The sequence below is a fragment of the Barbatula barbatula genome (genome assembly GCF_947034865.1).
Source record: "Barbatula barbatula genome assembly, chromosome: 4".
Classification (NCBI taxonomy): domain Eukaryota; kingdom Metazoa; phylum Chordata; class Actinopteri; order Cypriniformes; family Nemacheilidae; genus Barbatula; species Barbatula barbatula.
This window is the reverse complement of record NC_136768.1, coordinates 1504353-1526355: the sequence shown is the minus strand read 5'-3', so window position 1 is coordinate 1526355 and position 22003 is coordinate 1504353. Positions and strand designations below refer to the sequence as shown.

General features: G+C 46.1%; 1 protein-coding gene across 16 annotated transcripts in view; it reads right to left on the bottom strand.

The window, feature by feature from the left end:
- The window catches only part of plekha5 (pleckstrin homology domain containing, family A member 5), an 82475-nt gene that overhangs the window by 6784 nt on the left and 53688 nt on the right, over positions 1 to 22003 (bottom strand). For 3 of the 16 annotated variants that reach the window (XR_013786532.1, XM_079454634.1, XM_079454635.1), the window contains exons 5-13: positions 14849 to 14887; positions 11880 to 12003; positions 11048 to 11152; positions 9405 to 9477; positions 8066 to 8166; positions 7237 to 7352; positions 5456 to 6328; positions 4346 to 4796; positions 3747 to 3821 (exon numbers count right to left, since the gene is read on the bottom strand). Coding sequence is in view for 15 of the 16 variants with exons in the window: in XM_079454634.1 (XP_079310760.1) it covers positions 3747 to 3821; positions 4346 to 4796; positions 5456 to 6328; positions 7237 to 7352; positions 8066 to 8166; positions 9405 to 9477; positions 11048 to 11152; positions 11880 to 12003; positions 14849 to 14887 (1957 nt within the window). In the remaining variant the exon portion in view is untranslated. Of the gene's footprint in view, positions 1 to 479; positions 561 to 1352; positions 1407 to 2536; positions 2657 to 3746; positions 3822 to 4345; positions 4797 to 5455; positions 6329 to 7236; positions 7353 to 8065; positions 8167 to 9404; positions 9478 to 11047; positions 11153 to 11879; positions 12004 to 14848; positions 14888 to 22003 lie in introns of all 16 variants that reach the window. The other 13 variants (XM_079454625.1, XM_079454626.1, XM_079454636.1 and 10 more) reach the window with 11 other exon arrangements.

Genomic DNA, 22003 nt, shown 5'->3' with positions numbered 1-22003 from the left:
TGATACAAATATGATGCTAAAAGCTTTTAATGCTAAAACGACGCCAGAACAACATCTTATGGGCAAGTACAAATACCAATCTGACTACAATCACTTATCTAGCAAATATTGTACGGAAATCCTTATCCGTCTGTATCAAATCAACGCCGACACACGTTTCTTTATAAAGAACACACAGCGGACAGCACACACTCTGAAACTCCATCAACACATGAATGCTGGCGTGATGGATGAAGTCATTGCTAATGAGCGACACATTAGCACCAGCGGCCTGCTGGATTTAATCAAGCCATGCCAACACCAGATTCACTCTCAAAAACGAAAAACAACAACAACGACGACGAAGACCAATGGGATGTGCAGGAAACGAGACCGTCACGGGATGGGCGTGTGAGGGGTGGAGCTTCCATATGGAGGAACAAAGAGGCGGACCCATGACACGAGGGGGAGGAGCATAACCATGTGTTCCAAACCCTTACTTGCTGGTAGAGCTGCGGCCTCGGTGCCGAGTTCTCAATCATAGTGTGAATCATGAAGATAACAGGCTCACTTTCTTTCATCTAATACATGAGGAGGAGGAGGAGTAAGAGCTATTATCAGAGCACAGCATCATACACGCTTACTGTTTGGATTTCTGTTCCAGGACAATGAAGGCACACTTTAGCAGAACCATCAAATATTAAAAGAGATAATAAATGGTTTCTTGGTTTTGTCATGAGAAGAAGCCTTGGAGGAAAGATGTTGAAAATAACTAAATTGTTCAAAAGAGGAGACAAAAGCAGAAATGTTTAACCCAGTCAAAACATCCGAATTTCCAGCTGAAATCATCATCTTTACATTATTCACTGTGTTGTCTGATACACAATAATAGGAATCAATCTTTTATTAGTATCAGTTAATGCGATAGTCTATTACTTGCATTAATAGCGCTGTTTTAAAGGGACAGTTCACCCAAAAATGAAGATGAAGATATTTTGAAGAACGTTGGAAACCAATTGAACCCCATTGACTACCATTACATGAACACAAGGCCACTGAGACATTTCTAAAAAAATCCTTCTTTTGTTTTGCACAGAAAAAAAGAGTCATATGGGAGTTTTAAATGAAATAAGAGCCAAACAAATGATGACAGAAGTATTTATTTTGTCTGAACTATCCCTCTTTTTAACAGATATTAGTACTTCTTCAAAACGAAGAAATATATCTGGTACATTGAACTCTACACCTGAAAAAAGCACAATGACAGAGAGAAAGGCTGAGTTTGACCTGTGCTTGAACGAAAGCCAAAGAAAGAGGCGACCAGTGAGAGAGAGAGAGAGAGAGAGGAAGTGAGAAACAGGAAAGGCCCTCACCTGACTGTCCAGGTACATGAGGTTCCTCTGTAGGTGATGGGAAAGAATGTCACTCTAGAGAAGCCAAGAGAGAGAAGAAGAGACGAGAGGAGTGAGAAACCGTGAGACGCTGTGGGAGATAAGAGCATCAGAGGAGGGGAAGTGCACAGCGACAACAGAAGCCATTCAATGCTGTCAACAACCGCAACCAAAATCTGACTTTACAGCAAAGCTCCTCCATCATGCACATCTATAGGGCTGAGTAATGACTTCACGTGTATTCTGACATGTTCACCCAAATAGGAATATTCATATGTCATCCCAGACGTAAAAAGCTTCAAGCATTCAAAATCTGTCCTGACTTTATGGCCAAATATTGCACTCAAAATGTTAATAGAGAAGCATTAAGATTTCAAGTTATTCACATGTTGTCATCTGAAGTTTGGTTCTGTAAAATTCTTATGACTTAAGTGCCAATATGTGTTTGTTTTAGTTTTAATTTGGCTAGGCAAGTTCACTAAAAGGACATCATATTTATCTGGATTCTAGAATGGCAGGAACATAACATTTTTTGGGTGAACTATTCTTTAACAAGGGTTGGGTTCACTTTATATACAAATTGATTTCTTTCAATATATATTTTTCAGTGTTACAAACTTGCACAAAGTTAATATAATGCAACAACTCTGAGAATGAGATCTGCACAGAGCTTATAAAAGCATGGACCATAGGTCCACAACAAATAAAATAATGAGCAAATATAAATAGAGTTTTCCACCCCAAATATATCCACAGAATACAAATTTCATTTAATATGAAACAGATTTTTACCCAGCCCTATACTAGAAATAAGCCAAACGCAGCAAGCCAAATAAGCACATCAGAAATAAGACAAGATCTGCATAAACCGAGCAAAACTAAACACACGAGGATCATGTTCTTTAAACCGCATCATTACATTCATGCTACAGACGCTCAAAAACATGATCTCTGATCTACAGGGCTGAAGGGATTTCTAAATGTTAGTTAGATACTTGTCCTACATCTTAACATCAATCCACAACAGCATGCGGCAGCAATGAGGAACAAAAACACCAAACTATATAATCAAAGGGGCGGGATTGAGGGAGTGGGAGGGGCTTAGCAGGGTAACGCATACTGGGATGCCCTTGACTCTGGGTAAGCGCACGTGTGATCCGGCTGACCTTTGGGTTGGCGGCATCAAGGTTTATCTGCATGAGTTGGGCGAGCGTGTGCTCGCGGAGGCTGTTAAGCTCCGCCTGCTGTCTGCGCAGTTTGATGAGCAGAAGGGTGAGTTCCTCCGGCTGCAGCGGGGACACAAGCGTTAGTTCGGACCGTGACGGGGGGATGATAGGACGGGTTACAGGGGACTGACCTGACGTCTTTTGCTTTGTGTTACTCTTGTATTTTGAAACCATTCTACATGTGCGGATAATTTGGTTAGATGAGTGACTTTTGGGATATATTGGCAAGAAACCTGGAGTGTTAACTGAGTAAACGTGACTTACAGAAGCTTTAAACTACGAGATGAAAACTCTTGCTAAATAAATAAGCCACATTTGAAGAACAGGAGGACCGTTGTGTTGAAAGATGGTTTGAAATATTGGGCCTTAACACTCCAAATAAAATATATTAATAAGAAAATAAAGAGGGTAAAATCATGTCTGGAACATAGAGACACTGTTTATTGAATGCACTAAGAGGTACCAGCAATAACAAGGAATGAACTCTTAATATTTCATAAGATAACCGCAGGCTTTTCTATTCAAATGTTTTAGCTCTGAAGCAGCTCAGACATTATCTATCAGTTTTATTATTAAAATCAAGAAATAACCACAGCTAACACAGAAAGACTATGTTAGCTATTAGCACAGAAAGCATCCATAACCGATTGTTCTTATATATATAAATAACCAGAAATGAGTCTATAATCCATCATACCAATAGTCTCTTAAAGCTCATTTGTATGGAAGTGTTTCAGGACAGACACCATATTACACTATGACATATTGCACAAATGTAAACAATGTTGTAAGGGAAAGAGAGACATTTACATTTTTGTCTTAGAAATATAGTTTCATTCGCTGTGTTAGCTACACAACAGTATCATCAATTGGACAGAAAATGCTCCTATTCCTCACAACCCTACAAATGAAATATTCAGTCTCCCCGACTACGGTCCATTGAAATGCTTTAAAGCTTTGTTTACTTATTATAAACATTTTCCACCTTCAGTCTAGACTAAAGGTAAATATGATGTTCCCAGCAGTTTAATCTGAAAGGCAAAGTCAGAAACTGAAAGGTGAGAGAAAGAGTGATATAGAGAGTGAGATATAGAGAGTGAGAGAGAAATCGTGAGATAGAAAGAGTGAGCAAGTGAGAGAGAAAGCGTACCGTTTTGCCCTGCAGTGACTGCGCAGTGATGCTCTGCGCTGGAGGCGGAGCTCTGCGTTCAGGAGCATACGAATACTGACAGAGAAAAGATGAAAGGAGGTGAGTACCGCAGAGCAATAAAGATCATCCAAACAACCGATCAGGTCAAGAGCGGAGAAGAGAAGACACTTATTGATAGAAAACACAAATGAAAACATTAACAAAGATTTTAGAAGATGGGTAAAGGATGCGTCCGTGCGGATGAAGAGTGGATTTAATTGCACTCAAACCTTTCGACCAAAACATTTGTCACTTCATGATTTAAGGATTTTTAATGGATTAAGGATTTTAAAGGATTATTCAAAATCATTTTAAGGCGAGTGAACACTAGCCACCATTTTAAGCTTATAAAATATTTTAAGGCAAAAAAATTACATTCTCTTAGAAACTAAATAAATAAATGATGAAAAGTTCTGCTTATTAGTCTCTATGGTTTAAATCAAGCTTTCAGTCACTCTACTAGAATATGTCATGTAAACGTACTATAATACAAAATTAAACATTACCTTCAAAATATAATAAATAAATACTAAAATAAAATATATATTTTCCTATTTTACCTTTGACAGGTGCTGTCGGTGGCGTCGTTCTAGAGTCACGTCCCCACGAAACACCGGCGAGGTCACTTCAGAGCGGGTGTCTGGGTTAAGAGGGCGATTCGGAGAGAAGGTGTGATATCCAGACAGGGATCCGTGTGAAGGGGAAGTGGGGATAGACTCTGCTATCTGTCCGAGTGCTTTAGGGCAGGGCAGCGTCCCGTAACCGAGTCGAGTGTGTGCCTGCCTCTGCTGCCACTCATACAGCTGCCACATGGTGTCGTCCCGGATGGAACGGCGCTTTTCCGCTGTGCTGGGCTGCAGGGCGCGGTCATAAACCGACCCCGCCACGCTAGAGATACTGTCTGGTCGCAGCATGTTGCGTGGGAGCGTGCGGTAACCTTCGGGGTACCGCGGAACCACCTGCGCCCGGTGGCTGGGCATGTTCCGGGGCAGCGTCTGGTAGGAGGTGATGCTGGAAGACACAGAGAGATTAGAAACTCTATGGAGATATCTGTGACCTTTCTGCTTCTGTCTCAAGAGAAATATCAGAGATGCCCTCAGATCATCACAGAATCTGCTTAAAGTATAGACAGAAAGCTTCTGAAAAGACACAAATATTGATCTTGGTTTTAGAAGTCGACCCAAGCCGAGACACTTCACCAAACACCTTTTGATAATCAGCATGGTAAACAACATGAACGCACACAGTCGTTCCTCTCCACGCTCGCCCTCTCGCTTCTCTCCCTGCCGCTCTGATTCACTTTCAGATGAGTTTCTGTGGTGCTTGAGCACAAAAGTCCATGACTTATTCATCTGAGGAGAGCAGGAGGAGCGCAAACACGCATCCTCCAGCTACACCGCTAAACGGAGGATGGCACCTGACAGCGATATGTGACTCCTACATAATAAACAGAGAAACTGAGAGCAAGCAGCACGGGGTCATGAGAAAAAGAGCTCAGAGAGGAACATCGCCTGCAGACAGAGAGAGGTGCTGAGGAGGGATGTGTCCGGGGGCGCGTGGGAGAGAACATGCTGAATTCTGCCTGAACTGCACTCTCACTTACACAATATTCACGATATTTCTTGAATTGAAAATAAATGAAATGAATGTGTGCAGACAGGCGTCCTCACCTCCTTGTGTCATCGTCTGGTGCCCGTGTGCGTTGCGTCCGGACCCAGTGCTCCAGCTGCTGCATTGAGTTTGTTCTGCTCAGGGTTCTCTCTGGTTCTACAGGTTGGGGCGGCACGGCGGTCCTCCTGGGCAACGTGTTGCCTACATCAGCAGGGCTTCCATCTCCTCCGTTGACCTGCGGCGGCTTGTACTGAGCGTTCTGAAGTTGTCTGGACGAGGACACGGCCGCAGCAATGGCCGCCGCTTGTGCGGGCTGAAGCTTGATGCTGTTGATCTTAGTGAGCGGCCGCTCCAAAGTGCCTTCCTTCTGGAATCCGTACTTCTCACCCTCGCGTGGAGGCGGAACAGGTTTTTGTGTCTCTTTCTGCTGGCTGTGTTTATCTCCCTCCCGTTGGAGCGTGTACCTTCCTTCCTTCTGCAGCATCTGCTCAACGTCTTTGTCGTGTTTGTCCTCCCTTTGAAGCGTGTACTTATCTCCCTCCTTGTGCACCGTGTACTTCTGTCCATCCTTCTGCAGTAAATACTTGTCTCCTTCTTTGTGAAGGGCATATTTCTCGCCGTCCTTCTGAAGGACGTATTTCTCCACGTCTTTCTGCGGCATGTACCGGTCTTCGTCACTCTGCAGCGCCAGTCTTTGAGCTTCTATCTGGAGAGCGTAGCCGTCGCCGTCCGTCTGTACGATACCTCTGCTCTCTTTCTCCTTCTGGACGCAGGCCTGTTTCTCTAAAGCTTTCTGCTTCTTCTCCTCGTGGCGATGAGTCTCGTGGTTTCTCTCGTTGTTTTGGATCTCGGGTCGGGTCAGGACTCTGTGATTCAACATGTTGTTCATCTCCTGAGTGCTGCGTGGCTCCATCTTTACTTTCTCAAGCCTGCTAAAAAGAAAAGAAACAGAAGACCGGAGAAATTTAGTTTTATACATTTATATCATATGTATACTTTCTTCTGTGTTCAATTGTACATGTTCAAATGCATTTATCATTTGTGCACTTATGAATCCTAACTGGTTCTCATGTGTCTCGTGACTGCTCTTGGTGATGTCAAACCTGGATTTTGAAACATGAGGGTGAATAAATAATATAATAATATAAGTATTCCTTTAAAGTCGCTAGGCATAATACACCGGAGAGTCTTCACCTGTCGATCTATACAAGCACAAATAAACATTATAAGAACTGAAGAAAGGTTGTGTTGAATATACACACAGTCATATTTAAGTGTATGTTCCTCTGAAAGTACAGGCTTTCACTATAACAACACACTAAACCATATAATAACACCACAATAAATGGACATGTAAACAAAGCCCAACATGATTTTCTTCACTTATCCGCCACCAACCGTGTTTCAGCTCCTCGATTTATTTTTATTCACAGCTGTTATGTTGTATTGTTCAAAAGCAATTTCAGCCTTAACATTCCTCGACTTCTGTAGTTGTGCTTGTTGTTCAGAGAACACTTAAACACACACACTCACGATACCTCATACACACACACACACTCTTCCCTCGCATTTCCAAAGCTGTGTATAGAAAGTAGGATTTTCCTTCAAATAATTCGAGAGCAAGAGAACAACAGAGCAGAAGTGCTGTGATCTGTAAAAGTGACTCAGCTTCCTCTGAGACGAGTTAACAAAGCTCTCAGATAGTGTTTACATTCAACAATCACATGTGATTTTCTAGGTATAGTCTTCCCCCTGACGTCTCCACACTTTAAAATCTACTCAACATTAATAAACACGAGATTTCATGATTCCTGCTGTTAATCGACGGCCGATTTCTTACCTTCTGATTGGCTCCATGTGGACCAACGCCGCGTCTGTCATGACCTTCATCCATGACTCCATGTCTTTGGCTGTGTCGGTGCTGAAATAGTACGTCCGCATGTTCGGATGCGTCGCCTGGTTGCGATTCACACAAAATAAGCAATGCGATTTTATCACTGCAGTTTCTTATTAGTTATTCTTATTTTCATTACTGTTTCTATACGTTTGATAGTGAAAATGATTTTCTGCGGTTCCTTACAGCACAATAGAGTTAAACATGAATTAAAGTGTCTTAAAGTGCCAACTCTCAAAGCTCAGCGTCATAATGATTTCAACTGCAGCCAAATGTTCGACCCTGAGCGGATATCATCATTACTGTCCATCATAAGACCTGTTTAAATTCAAAGACAAACTGCCCCTGTGTGCTCGGCATTCACCCTAACACTACATTTTGTGTCCCAGAGAGAGACTAAATCTGTCTGGGCTCTGAAAGAGCTCTATGGAGACGGAGGACTCCCGTCCGTCTGAAACGTCTCGAGTCCAGTAGTGCGAGCGCTCGGAGTACAGTTTACATTGAAAGATTGTTCATGTTTAACTCCAAAACGCTGTCAATTAAAAATAGATTGGACACATTTGATCGTTCCACACGGGTCGAAGCTTTAAATCAGAAATGAAAAAGCAAATGTTTTATGTGACTTGTTATTCTTTCGCTTTCAGTAAAGTTATTTTAGTAAAATTATAATGAAAGATTTCAGGTTCAATGAACGTCTCTTAGTCTTTCACACAGAAGATTTAGGTACACAAAAAGACGCGGCCACATTTCACAGATGTTGAATATAGACTCTGACCTTGAAGGCGTATTTTCTACTTATATGATCGTCCACAGACAGCATAGAGATGTGGAAACTGGGTAGGAGAATACTGCCCAGGATTCCCTCTTCCTTCTCATCTGAAAACAAAGAGACAAACGTCAGCAATGGTGAACACCTCCAAACAATAAACATTTGTCTGTTTAGATCTCTGTGTGGACTCACAATTACAAGTATACAAGAAAACACAATCTGAGAACTGGATGTTTGATTCGGTTTTGGTGAACATTTAAGCCGAGCTGATGGGAAAAATGGTCAATTTAGCAAAAATCACATTTCAAAAATAGATTTCAATCTGTTGTCATCTGTCTGCCCATGAAAAGCGTTGCCCACACAGGTCAGTTAGAAAAAAGTGCTGCATCATGACCACATGACGCCATCCTTAAAAAAGTTGCACGTCTATAACTTTTGTGTCTTCACCGACGTCCCACACACTGAGTTCTGGACCGCTGCGAGATGCTCAGATCTGTGAAACTGCAGAAAGGTGTCAAGATGCTAGAAAAGCCACCAGTGGCTCACAGCAGCTGCAGTGAATGATCGACAGACGAACAAACAAACACAAACTAACAGAGAGAGAGAGATTTGAAAGAGAAAATTGAGATGAGGCCGTTTCATAGCCAGGGGAGAACAACAACCCAAATGTTCTGATCTGAAATTCTCGCCTAGTCAAACTGAGACTCTGATAAAGACAAAATGTCAAAGCTCTGAGAAAGAATGAAATCTGCACCACAAAATGTAAGGCCCGTCCTTCAATAAACAACCGCAGTTATGCAAACCTTATAATGAAGCAGAGAAATATTTATATAACAGCGTGTGAAGTACCATCTCACACAGACAGGAGGCGATGGTGCTCTTACCCTCTTACAGTTATAAAGGAACCTTACCTGCCCTACATTATTAACATCTACTCTCATTAACAGACACCGGAGCAATATTCCAGAGAGAGAGAGGTAATGTGTAGTGGGTGCACGTCTCCTGTGTGGTTACAACACATCTCTCTTCCCCATCAGCCAATAAACAGCCTAATGGGCCCGGCCGTGAAAGTGAGATCTGATAGCACCAGCAGACTATTTAATTGCACAATCTTTGGATATCTAACAACAGGAGACTTCAGAGGGAAGTACCTGACCAACATCACACCGTCATCTAATTCACACGTCACTTTCTCCCTGACAGTACATTAGTACCAATCAATAAGTTCGTCAAAATGCAACTGTAAAAAAACATTGTATGGTCCGAGTTTGAATTAACCCAAAAATTCAAGGGAGCTTTTGATAGGAACTATGTTTTTAAGTTGGAATCGGTGAAAGAGACTCACCTCTATAATAGAAGAGACACATGTCGGACAGCGTGAACCATCTCTTCTTCCACATCTTCATCCCAGTACTGTCCTGCAAGAGACACAGAGCACAACAAATGTCAAACAATCCATCCACCCAATCACAAGACAGTATTTGTGCGTCAGAGCCCGCCCAATATCAAAGCAAGCTCAAGCAGTATTTGGTCTCCGCAGACACCAGTTTGCTTTATTGCTTATTTATTCCTAACAAACAAAAAAATCTGTTTCTGTTAGTCCCCCACTTGCTTTTTGATACTGTCATCCGTGTTGCTGCTCATCTCCAGAGCATCATCTCTGGTTCACAGGCAGTTATTTCATTCCACATTTTCATTCCTCCCCAGCGCCAAACTGTTTGTTCGCATGTACATTTTAATTCAGACAACAAAGGCAGGCGGTTTTGCGTGTGCTGTGGGAGCAGCTTTGATGGAGGATGTTTTGTGAAGGGGGTGGCCCTCCTCTGAAGTCGTGTTTTTGGTGGATACGCTGTGTTTTCAAAGAAACGCTGTGTTATTTGTGTGTTATTTGATTCTGACCTTCAGAAGAGAAGTTTTCAAATGATGCAAATGTTTGTGCATATAGTGCAGAAAACAACAGACTGAACTTCTGATTGAAAAAATGTGATGGGCAGAGTGAAACGAATCTGAGAAAACAAGCCTTTAGACTTTTAACAAAATAAAATAACATGTTTTTTATTCTCAGATTTAGTAGAATGACATGTTGATTACAAATGTCACAGTCACTATAAAATCTACTTCATCTCATTTCTCACTAATGAAACTGTTGAGAAATAATAAATGGTGTTTTAATGTGAACAATGTTATCCATCAAAAGCACAATTCCTTGTAAATAACAGAGAAAAAGACTCATTGAGTTTCCCTTCAACAATCTAAAATAAAGAGATGACTCTTAATAAATGTCCAGGCAACATTGTTAAGGAACTTTAACATTTTTATGACAATTTTTAATGGCAAATAGGTCACCATCTGCCTATTTAGGAACAAACAAACTAATATAACTCAAAGTATAGCTTAATATTGTAATGCAATTTCCAATAAGGACTTTGAAGAAATGTTAGTTTGCATTGAGAAAATTAGCTGAATTTAAATCATTATCACTTTTGGTGCGCACCCAGATGATGTGAACGCCATCTTCCGAACCCAGGTGCCCATCCGCAAACTGTGCCCTTAAAAGGGAGGTCTGGGGTGTGTGGTTCATGTGAAATACATTATGCTTCGCTGCTGATGGTACCAAATCGCGTATGTGAACCGTTTTTAATGATGTATTATATGGCAAAAATCTCTTCTGACGAGCGTGACAGATGAAAGTGCCGTTACAAAACTAACGGTTCAAAAACATAAATGAATAAAAGTGAAGTGAGCAATCGTATGCATTTTGGGAACTTTAACATTAACATATTCCTGCGTCGTCGTTACAAGAGACAGGTAAACAGCTGCTGGCTTGATGACGCAAACGACCTGCGGTTCGGACCCCCCAAAGCGCGGTTCGGACCCCCCAATACAATATGGACGCAGTCCAGCGGGGGCAGGGGGAGCAATTGAACTAGGGTTCGGACCAGGCAAAAGAAATAATATATGTATTCATGAGATGTCAAAGTCACACACCTGTTTGTAAAGCCATCCGTTCTTCACCACAATAGCATTTGGGTTCCTCTTGATGGAGTTGGACCTCTTCCCAAAGTTGTGCACTTTATTTGAAAGTCTTGACTGCTGCGAACACAATTTACGGAGAATATTTTAAGAGCGTTCTGAGGATCCGACATATCTACATACATTATTCAGTGATAAACCTCCAGTAAAGTGAAGCTGGTTAGTGCACTTCTAAAAATAAGCTGTGCATTCTAAGAAGATGAAACTTACAATCTCGGAAAGTTATCAACTCAAGCTGCTGAGGATCTGCTGAGGCGTGTTTATCTTTCTCCACAACATGTCATTTTTCTCTTTCTAATGAGACAATCATTCAGATTCAGGTCACTTATCTCGGAGCTCTTTAAAGGGACGCGGATGTTTAGATTCAGTAACTTCTCTAATGTACGATGCTCACGATAAGGGATCAGTCTGGAAAATTTGTTTTATTTCACAGTGAAGCTGACATCATTTCTTGGCTTGTGGAGATAAACAACCGATCAGCTTTCTGTGTAAGTGAATATTATGTTTATTTATTCGTGAGGCATTAAATGCAGTCACAAACTTGCAAGCCGTAGGGATTCATAAATTGTTTAGATTTATTTCATTTGTTTGTGAGGGATGTGCTAAACTGCAACATTTTACAAATCCATTAGTTCACAAGTTGAACTGACCTGAACCTAATGAGCACGTGTGCTGTAATGTGGCCGGGTGTAACATGTTACTGATGCATGATGGGATAGCCCAATCTCTCATTACAACTAGGTCTAGGTCACCATGTCGTTCTGTGCATGTGTGTGTGTACACTCACTCTTGTGGTTGGACTGCTGGGATGTGTTGCGTAGTCCGAGCCGCCGGTGAAATTGGAGGCTTCGCTCATGGTGCTGTTGGGACGTTCTTTCTTCTCAGTTGGAGCTGGAGCTTTGGTCTCTGGTCTGAGAAGATGACATGGACGTATTAAAACAGATGTACATCAAACGTATGTCTTCAGACGACAGCATCTACTGCGTGCCGTTGATAACGACAGACAACCATTTTCACGTTTCTTGAACAGTATAGAAGTATAAATGAACACAAGTTTACATGAAAACTCTCTGGAAATAATCTTCTGGAATTACTTTTTTATATCTAAAGTACAGCCAGTACTCTTGAACACAAGACCACCAATTAACCCAGGTATATTACATTCTTTAATTCGTGGTCAGCAAAATGAGCTACTTAAAAATAAGAAGCCATCAAAAATTTTAACAACACCCATGGACGCATCGGAATTGTGTATCTTATAACTTTCTAATATTTTATATTACAAAACTTTCATAAATCTTTATCTTTAAAGTAGCCCAGATGTCTCGGATTAAAGCTCAGCACATCCCTTTCATGTAATGCATGCTGGGATACTTTTACACATCATTTAAAATGGGGGTTTATTCACTTTATTATCCGGTCTAACACATTCATACAAAACTAAATTAATGAATTAAATAAAAAAATACATAGCCGCACATATACATTAATAAAACAAATGCGAGTGTTACGTTTACGTCTCAACTTCTCCAGAGAGAACAACTGAGATGTCTGAGTCTCTAAACTCCGCTTTAAATAAGTGAGAGAGCGAGTGAGAGAGAAGAATACATGGAGGAGACAGGTCCCATGCATCAAAGCAATTACTCACTCCACGTCTCCGCTGATCTCCTCCTACACAATTGACAAGTTTAAATGGGCTGCCAACTGCAGGTCTGACAAACCGCATTCAACGTTTATGACCTAGCCAAACTGAAGGGCACAAGAATCTGAACGCGAGGAAGACTGAGAGTCAAGGTTCAGACCGCTGCCTCATCGTTCTCCAACAGCGAAGAGAAAATACAATTAATAAAGCAAAAAGCTCGTCCCACAGGTTTGCCCTATATTCTGACGTCTATCTGGAGCGAGGTAAAAGAAAAAACACGGGGGTGAAAAATAATAAAGCTGTCTAGCTTCTGGGTCACCTTCATCCCATTTTCCAAAATAGTGAACGTTAGCATTGTTAAACAAATTCGGAGATTCTTGTGGGTGGCGAGGGCCATCTTGGCATGCGTTGCTGACGGACCACAAAGTCAGGAGATCAAATATAATTCATGCATTTAACACAGATTTTCATGCGTGTTACATGACGAAACAAGTATCCGACTTTAAGACGGACACAAAAGATCACATTGTGGAATGATGAGACAGTAAGCTGCTGTCACACACGCAGACAAACGAAAACAACCCAAACTCATGTCTAATCTTTAAGGAAAATGTCTAGGAGAAATAATTGATATTAAAGAGATCTCATGTGTGATTTGTTCTCTTATGGGCATTGAAATAGTGATGCTGGCTTTGGCATTAATTACACAGGGAAAGGCCTGCTGGTTCAGACTGGTACAAGGATCCGTGTACGACCTTCCAGGCCGCTGAGCTGAAATTAAATTGGGCATTCAATACGGCTATTAGTGCTCATTAATTTATCTGTTCTCAGATAATGAGCTTTAGCGAGCCGCTTCTTAGCCACGCTGGCGGGCATCGCTCACATGGCACATGCCCACCACATCAGGGAATGGCAGGAAGGGTGAAATTAGCCCGACATTACCAGGATGAACCATGGTGGTAACCGACCGTGTAAAGTTGCTAAAAGGATGAAAAGTAAAGAGTGATTGTTGATGTCAGTACAAGGGAAAGTTGTTTAAAAGGTGGACTGAGTTGTTTTGTTTCATCAAAGATTATGAAAAGCACCACTTTCAAAAAGCACGTTTCATTTAGGACTGCACGATAATGAAGAATATAGCTTATGTAATGTGTTTTGACAATGCCTTGTTTGGAAAGACAACTTAAATATATTTAAAAACGATATAACCAACACATAAGTTATTCAGTTATTGCAAATCATTGCAATATGCATTGATAACTTTAATATACTGTGCAGCCCTATATCATTCATGAATTAGTGAATAGGATCAGTTGTGATTTTGTGTTTGATTTGCATCTTCCTGCACAGCCTTTAAAGAAGAAATCTGGAAGCCTGATTTGTCGTCCTACTTTGTACGCCAGATGTTACCCAAAAAAAACAAGAGCGCAGCATTCTGGGCTTTTTCTTGCATGTCCGCTCTGGAACAAAAAGGCTCAAAATCTCATTGTTCTACTTAACGCTTTGACGTAATTATAGTAACTTATTTCATTATCTTGTACCTTTAATAAAAGGCACTTTGTTTTAACAAAGAAAAAGCAGGTACCACCGAACTGTTGAAAGCAACTCCCCTTAATGTTATCAGAAACCGTTCACCTGTTATCTAAGACAGGGCCCACGTGCACGTCAAGACCCATAACGGCGCATTTGAATCCAGATTAATTATCGTTTCATCTCCGTCCAACGCTTGACAGGACTGTTTACATACTCAGTCTCATTGCTAACGCGTGGGATCACAGAACCCCTGCCGAAGTGACGGAGGACAACATTATTCGTTTCTGACGGAGACTGAACGTATCGTCCTTAAAAGCGCAACGTGATCGGTGATTCATATTCAATGTGGGCAAGACAAATCGGACGGCAAACATAAATCTTGCATATCTTCACATTAGCAATGCATAGCAGGATATCAGGCAATCCAATTCAAACAGTGCCTTGAGTTAGTGGATGAGCAGAATTAATGAGACAGAAGTGCAAAACAACCAGAGATGAATGGAGCCTCCGTTTCTATAAAAGAAGCGGCTGAAGCTTAAGACAAAAGATGGCGGAAAGGCAACCTTTAGCCAGCTAAGCATTACCTGCTTAAAACAGGATGGACAGGTTTCCCACAATTCAGGCTAGAAAACAGAAAAGGAAAAACAATGAACCAAATGCACAGTCATCTGGGGTTCATGACACACATTCACCAGAAACTCAATCAAACCATCATGAAGATTTATGGCAGCCCTGCTGTAAAATCCAGGTGAAACCGGTTTCACAGGAAAGCTGGTTTTACACAGTGCCGTTAAGCCGGTCCAAGTTGGTTTATAAGTGGGGACACGGGTGAGATCACCATGTCCCAAAACCCAGCTTGACCACCTGATGAGGTTGTTTTTCCAGCAGGGCTGCGATAACACATGTAAATCATAAAAAGATACAGTTGAAGATGTTAAGAAATGAAAGGATAAAAATGATGTTCAATGGAGTCATCATCTCAGTTGGACTCCAGATGGTTTCAATACTGAAAGCGGCTGTAATCTGATGTACCCTGAATGCCAAACTCAACTTCACTATCTGTGTGCTAATGTAATCAGCCTGTGTGCAATCTGATTGCTGTTATCACCTCTCTGATAAAAACCGGTAGACAACAGGAGGCCATCATTCAAACCTTCAGATAACGATTAATACATGAATATATTTACACGACTGTATAATGATATTTTGTCTGCTACTATAAATAAAAGAACAGCATAAATATAAAGATGCCTCATCAGTTTTTTTTGTGCCACTATGCATAAGTCGTCCGCCATATTGGAACAGTCAAAGCCAGTCTGTGAACACTCAAGGATAAATTTACTGCATGAATATCAAATGTTACCTGCTGTTATGTAGACCCAAACATTATAACTGATAACATAACACAAAAAGATAAAGGCCACCAAAGTTTAAAACCTGTAATATAGAGTTAACAAAGACACAAACAAACACCTGTTAAAGGTTTCCCAATAACTTTACATTTAAATGTTGGTGGTTTTAAAACCAGAGGCAGGGAAATGTTGAAGAATTTTGTAAAACTTGTAAATTTTTACTGAGAGTGATAACTGAAACTTAAATGTTGACTGTACCAAGATGGCGGACACATCAACATGTCTGTTCACGTGGCATCTATACATATCTATAGAAGGCAGGTTGAAAACGTCTCGGTTACGTCTGTAACCTCGGTTCCCTGATGGAGGGAACGAGACGTTGTGAGAGACTGACTGGGGTTTGATCTTGAGAACCTACCTTCTCCGAGATAATTAATTAATAAAACGCCAATGGGCTTGGCGAATGGCACGCGCACGCCAGTCTCCGCCCCGTGCATACGGGTATAAAGGAAGATGGCGGCGGTCATTCACTCACCCTTTGTACTGAGGAACCTGAGAGGGCACTCCCGTTCACTGCAGTGATTCGGTGCAGCGTTGTGGCATGAAGTCACAACGTCTCGTTCCCTCCATCAGGGAACCGAGGTTACAGACGTAACCGAGACGTTCCCCTTCAGTCGGTCTCTCGACGTTGTGAGAGACTGACTGGGGATCAATCTTAAACGCCACAGCGCTTGCACCGATATCACGACCTCTAGCGGAGCGACCCTGACTGGGCTAGCGAGTCCCAGAGTGCTACCGCGAGACGTAATCTTCCAGTCATATAGTATTGGTCATACCGAGAAGCCTCTACTGACGGCCTCACGGACAGTGGCGTACGCCTCTAGTAGCGAGGAGCTGTCCGGAGCCGAACACTGGGGAAACACTGCTCTCCTCTTAGAAGAGTGTGCTACGGAGGCCACATCCTACCCGGAGGGGAGGTACATGTGGAGACATGACATGGTCTCCCCGGCGGGGAGAACAACATGCGGAACGGTGTTAGCCCGAATAGGGGGACAATCCAGGTGGGATTACCACCGGCGGGGAGGTCACAGATTCACCAATCGGGAAATCCTGAGTGAGGAATTCAACACACGGGACGACCCAAAGGGGAGTCACTACGTATGGGGCACTAGTCCTAATACAGGGGTCTGCCTGAGCAGGGATGACTCTACCTGTAACGGACCTGGTTCTAACAGACGGCTCCGCCCAGTCTGTTACCAAGTGCAATGCTTAGTGATGGATGGAATGCCTATACTTCGCCCGAGAGGGGAAAGTAGGTAGGCTACAATAGCGCACTAGTCTCACCTGGTGAGGGGAGAAGGCGCTTTCGCAGGCGTACGCCCAAACCAGGAGCCCACCCTAAACGTTGGCGGCGTTTAAGGGATGTGCTGCAACTGGTTCCACGTGGAGATTGTAAAATCTCGTGAAGGTACTGGGCGTAGCCCAACCCGCAGTTCTACAATGTCTGCCAGAGAGGCGCCCTGTGCCAGTGCCCACGAGTGGAGTGGGCTCTCACTGCCAGCGGGCACGGCGATCCTGGGATTGGTACCCAGTGCGCCACTTCTGTTTGGAGACAGCCCCCCCCGGGTGCCGTCTCCCAGAACAGACAAAGAGCTGCTCAGAGCTTCTGAGGCTCTGTGTGCGGTCCAGACCGAGGCGCAGCGCGCGTACTGGACACAACACATAGAAAGGTTGGGTCTTCCTCTCCGGAGGGGAGCGCCTGCAGGTTCACCACCTGGTCCCGGAAGGGAGTAGTGGGAAGCTTGGGCTCGTTGTCGGGATAGGATCTCAGGACCACGTGAGAATTACCGATCCCGAGTTCCAGGCACCTTTGGGACACAGAGAATGCCTGTAGGTCCCCCACCCTCTTGATGGAGGTGAGCGCCACAAAGAGTGCATCTTTCATCCGACTGAGGAAGATTGGCAATACTTAGGGGCTCACCAGGGCCGTACCAAGGCCCTGTAGGACCCCATTAGGGTCCCAAGAGGGTACGGAGCGCGGCCAGGGTGGACACACCCTTCTCGCGCTCCTGAGGAACCTGGTGACCAGGTTGTGCTGACGGGGATACTTACCTGCGGGTCAGCACTGATCCGATCAGGCAACTCCGCGGGTTCTCCTCCCGGGGAGAACACCAGGACAATTGGCGCCACTTATAAGCGTATGACCGCCTAGAGGCGGGGCTCTAGCCTGTAAGACAGTCTCCCGGACCGCTAACGGGCAAGCCCTCGTCCCGTCCAGGGGCCAGGCATGGAGGTTCCAGAGGCCTGCGTTGGGGTGCCACAACGTGCCCTTCCCCTGCAACGGAAGGTCCTTCGTCAGGGGAATGGGCCAGGGGGGCTGTCGTCAGATCTACCAGATCCGAGAGCCAGGTCTGGTTGGGCCAGTATGGCACCACTCACCAGAACCTGATGCCCCTTTCTCTGACCTTGCACAGGACCTGTGCAAGGAGGCTCACTGGGGGGGAAGGCGTACTTCCGCTTGTCCCGCGGCCAGCTGTGTGCTAGGGCATCCGTGCCGAGGGGACCCTCGGTCTTGGAATACCATAGCGGGTAATGGGTGGAGTCCGGGGAGGCAACAGGTCCACCTGTGCCTGCCGAACCGCTTCCCACATGAGCCGGGCTGCACGGGGATGGAGTCGCCACTCTCCGTGGGGAGTACACTGTCGAGAGAGCGCATCGGCTGTCTGGTTCAGGTTGCCCAGAAGAAACGTGGCCCGCAGGGATTCACCTGCTGACTCCCAAGGAGGAGGCGTCGGGCGAGTTGTGATAACTGCGGTGAGCGTATGCCGCCTTGTGATTGATGTACGCTACGGCAGTCGTGCTGTCCAACCGGACTAGCACGTGTTTGTCCTGCACGAGGGGCTGGAGCCTCCTCAGTGCCAGAAGGATTGCCAACAACTCTAGGCAGTTGATATGCCCACGCAGTCGGGGACCTGTCCACCGCCCCGATACTGCGTGCCCACTTGCACACCGCACACCACCCTTGCAGGGAGGCGTCTGTCGTTCCCACGACACGCCTCGAAACCTGTCCGAGCGTCAAGTCTGACCAGGGTAAGAGAGTGCGAAGGCACTGAGGCGTTACCGTAATCCGCCTGGTGCCGGCGTGCCACGCCGTCCAGGGAACCCGACTCTGTAGCCAGTGCTGAAGCGGCCGCATGTGCATCAACCCGAGAGGGATTACCCCCGTCGAGGACGGCATGTGCCCCAGGAGCCTCTGAAAATTCTTCAGCGGCGTCGAGGGATTCTGACTGATCAACCTCAGACAACGCAGCACTGACTGTGCACGCTCGTTGGTGAGACGTGCTGACATACGGACAGAGTCTAGTTCCATACCGAGGTAAGAGGTGCTCTGCGCGGGGGAGAGCTTGCTCTTCTCCTGGTTGACCCGGAGGCCTAGACGGTCTAGGTGCCGAAGCACAAGGTCCCTGTGCGTGCACAACACATCTCGCGAGTGTGCCAAGACAAGCCAGTCGTCAAGATAGTTTAGCACTCGCACGCCTTGCTCCCTGCCAGGAGCTAAGGCAGCCTCCACTAGCTTGGAAAAAACCCGTGGAGACAGGGCCAGACCGAATGGCAGGACCCTGTACTGATTCGCCCTTCCCTCGAACGCGAACCGTAGGAACGGCCGGTGTCGGGGGAGAATAGAGACGTGAAAGTACGCGTCCTTCAGGTCGATTGCCACGAACCAATCCTGGTGACGTACCGAGCCCAGGATGCGCCTCTGCGTCAGCACTCTGAACGGCAGCTTGTGCAGGTGCTTGTTCAGGTGCCGCAGATCCAAAAATGGGCCGCAGCCCCCCGCCCTTTTTTGGGCACGATGAAGTGTAAAACTCGGACGACATCTCGGTTATAGGGACGGGTTCGACCGCACCCTTCGCCAGAAGGGCGGCGACCTCCTGCCGAAGTACGGAAGCATTCTCTCCTCGCCCCGAGGTGTACAGAATGCCACGAAACTTGGGGGGGGCGCCTGGCGAATTGGATCGAGTAACCGAGACGGACCGTCCTCTCTATCCAGTGTGACGGGCTGGTGCGCTACCAAGCGCCCAAGAACCGTGACAACGGGACCAGAGGGACAATCTGCCTCACCGTGCCGGGGGAGGCTGGTTCGGTGGCTGACAGTACGGTCACCTCGCACAGGGGGGACCCCCAGGGAGGTTGACGGCTCTGTATGTTTACCTGCTTCAGGCGGCCCAACGCAATGTCCGGAGGAGATTGCGGTCGGCGGCCCGATCCATCCCATACACCGTCTGGACGAGAGTGTTGTGGAGGAAAACCCAGGGGAGATTTGTCTCTTTGAGAGTATGTGGGCGCCGGACCCTGAAAAGGGCCCAGACTCGATGGAACGCGGCAGGCAGCGTCTTTTTCCGATCCGGCATTGGAAAGGCCGGGATTCGGGCCCAGTAAAATCTCCCCCTGGTTCGTCCCGTCAGGGCCGCTTTAAAGAGCCTCTTGGCGGGCTGCTGACGGGGAACAGATGCCCTCTTCCGCGGGGGTCCACCTCTGGTGGGTCGTCCTCTGGGAGGTTCCTTAACCGGAGGGCCGCCGCGGGAGGGCAGGGCTGCTGGGAACCAGACTGTGCCCGAGACCATGCCGACCTGTTGGCGGGCACGTTGCCGCGTGGCAGGATCTGTTCGATCGCCTCAGTCTGCCAGACCGCGGAGAACTGCCGTCCTCCACGGTATCACCAAGCAGCCCTGCTTGCGAGATGGGCGCATCCAGAACCGACGTTCTGGGCGCCGCTCACCTGCGCAAGACTAAGCCACAGATGCCTCTCTTGGACCACCATGTGGACATCGACCGACCCAGTGCACGTGCCGTGGCCTTCGTCGCTCGTAGCGCGAGGTCTGTGGCAGTACGTAGCTCTCATACGAGTTGGGTCGAACTTCCAGTCGTCCAAATCCTTCAGGACTTACCTGAAAAACCCGGAGGACCGCCATGGCGTGGAGAGCAGAGGCGGTTCGTCCAGCAGCACTGCAAGTCTTCGACGAGTGTCGAAGAGCTTACGTGCTCTGGACGGGAGTCTAGGTCGAGCCCCCCCCAGTGGCAGCTGTCTGCGGGCACAAGTGGCCCGCGACTGCACGCTCCACGCGGGGAACGTCAACATAGACTCTAGCCGCCCCACCAACCAGGGAAGTCACAGCCACAGAGCCCTCCGGCCTGAAACGCGCCAAAAGGAGCGCATTCCAGGACTTGGCGAGCTCGTCATGCACCTCCGGGAAAAATGGTAACGGAGCGGGGCGTGGCTTTTGACCACGCCCCCGAAACCGCGCATCTAGCCGCGAGCGTTCCGGCGAGGATGTTGTTACACCCTGCAACCCGATGCACGCGGCTGCCCGGGAAAGCATGGCCGACATCTTAGCCCGAGTCTCCTCCGGAGCTCTCTTCCGCATCCGATGCCAGCAGGCAGCTGTCCGACGCAGCGACACAGATAGCGTCATCATCCGTGTGCGAAGTCTTACCACTATGAGACGGCCGTCTGCCGCTCGTAGGGGACGAACCAGGTGAGCGTGAAGAGGTATAGATGGTCCGCGAGCGTGAAGCTGACGGAGCGACATCTATCGCGTCCCTAAATCACCCCCGCCGCTCGCCAAAGCGGTCAACCTCGCCGAAACGGCAGCTGAACACGCCTGGGAAACAGACGGGGTGGTGGCAGCGCTCGAAAGAACGTAGCCAACCGTGACCGCAACACCCTGATTGCTATGTCCGCACACACGGGACATTGCACCAGTGAAAACCTGCCTCAGCATGCTTGAGCCCCAAGCAAGTGACACAGGAATCATGGCCGTCAGACTCCGGGATGAGTCTGTCGCACCCAAGGATACAGCTACGAAACATGCTCGTAGCCGGAGGGACTTACCTCTTAAGGTCTGTAGCCTTCTGCCGAAACGCCCAGGGGAAGTCCACCGAAAGGAGAAGTCCGCTGCTCCGCGTCATAAATCCAGCAGGTTTTTCTCGAAGTCGAGTATCGTGTGTAGCATCAGCAAACACACAGGTTCCGAAGAACAAAGGATGAGTGAATGACCGCCGCCATCTTCCTTTATACCCGTATGCACGGGGCGGAGACTGGCGTGCGCGTGCCATTCGCCAAGCCCATTGGCGTTTTATTAATTAATTATCTCGGAGAAGGTAGGTTCTCAAGATCAAACCCCAGTCAGTCTCTCACAACGTCGAGAGACCGACTGAAGGGGAACTATTATACTCCAGCCTTAGATATCAAGACACAATGAGGAAAAAAATGTACCAGCTGATCTAATGAGGTTTCACTGTAATTGGAAACAATGATGCTTGTCTGATGTTGTCACCTCATAGCATGAGTGCCTATGTCTAGCACAAGAACACTGTGACAAA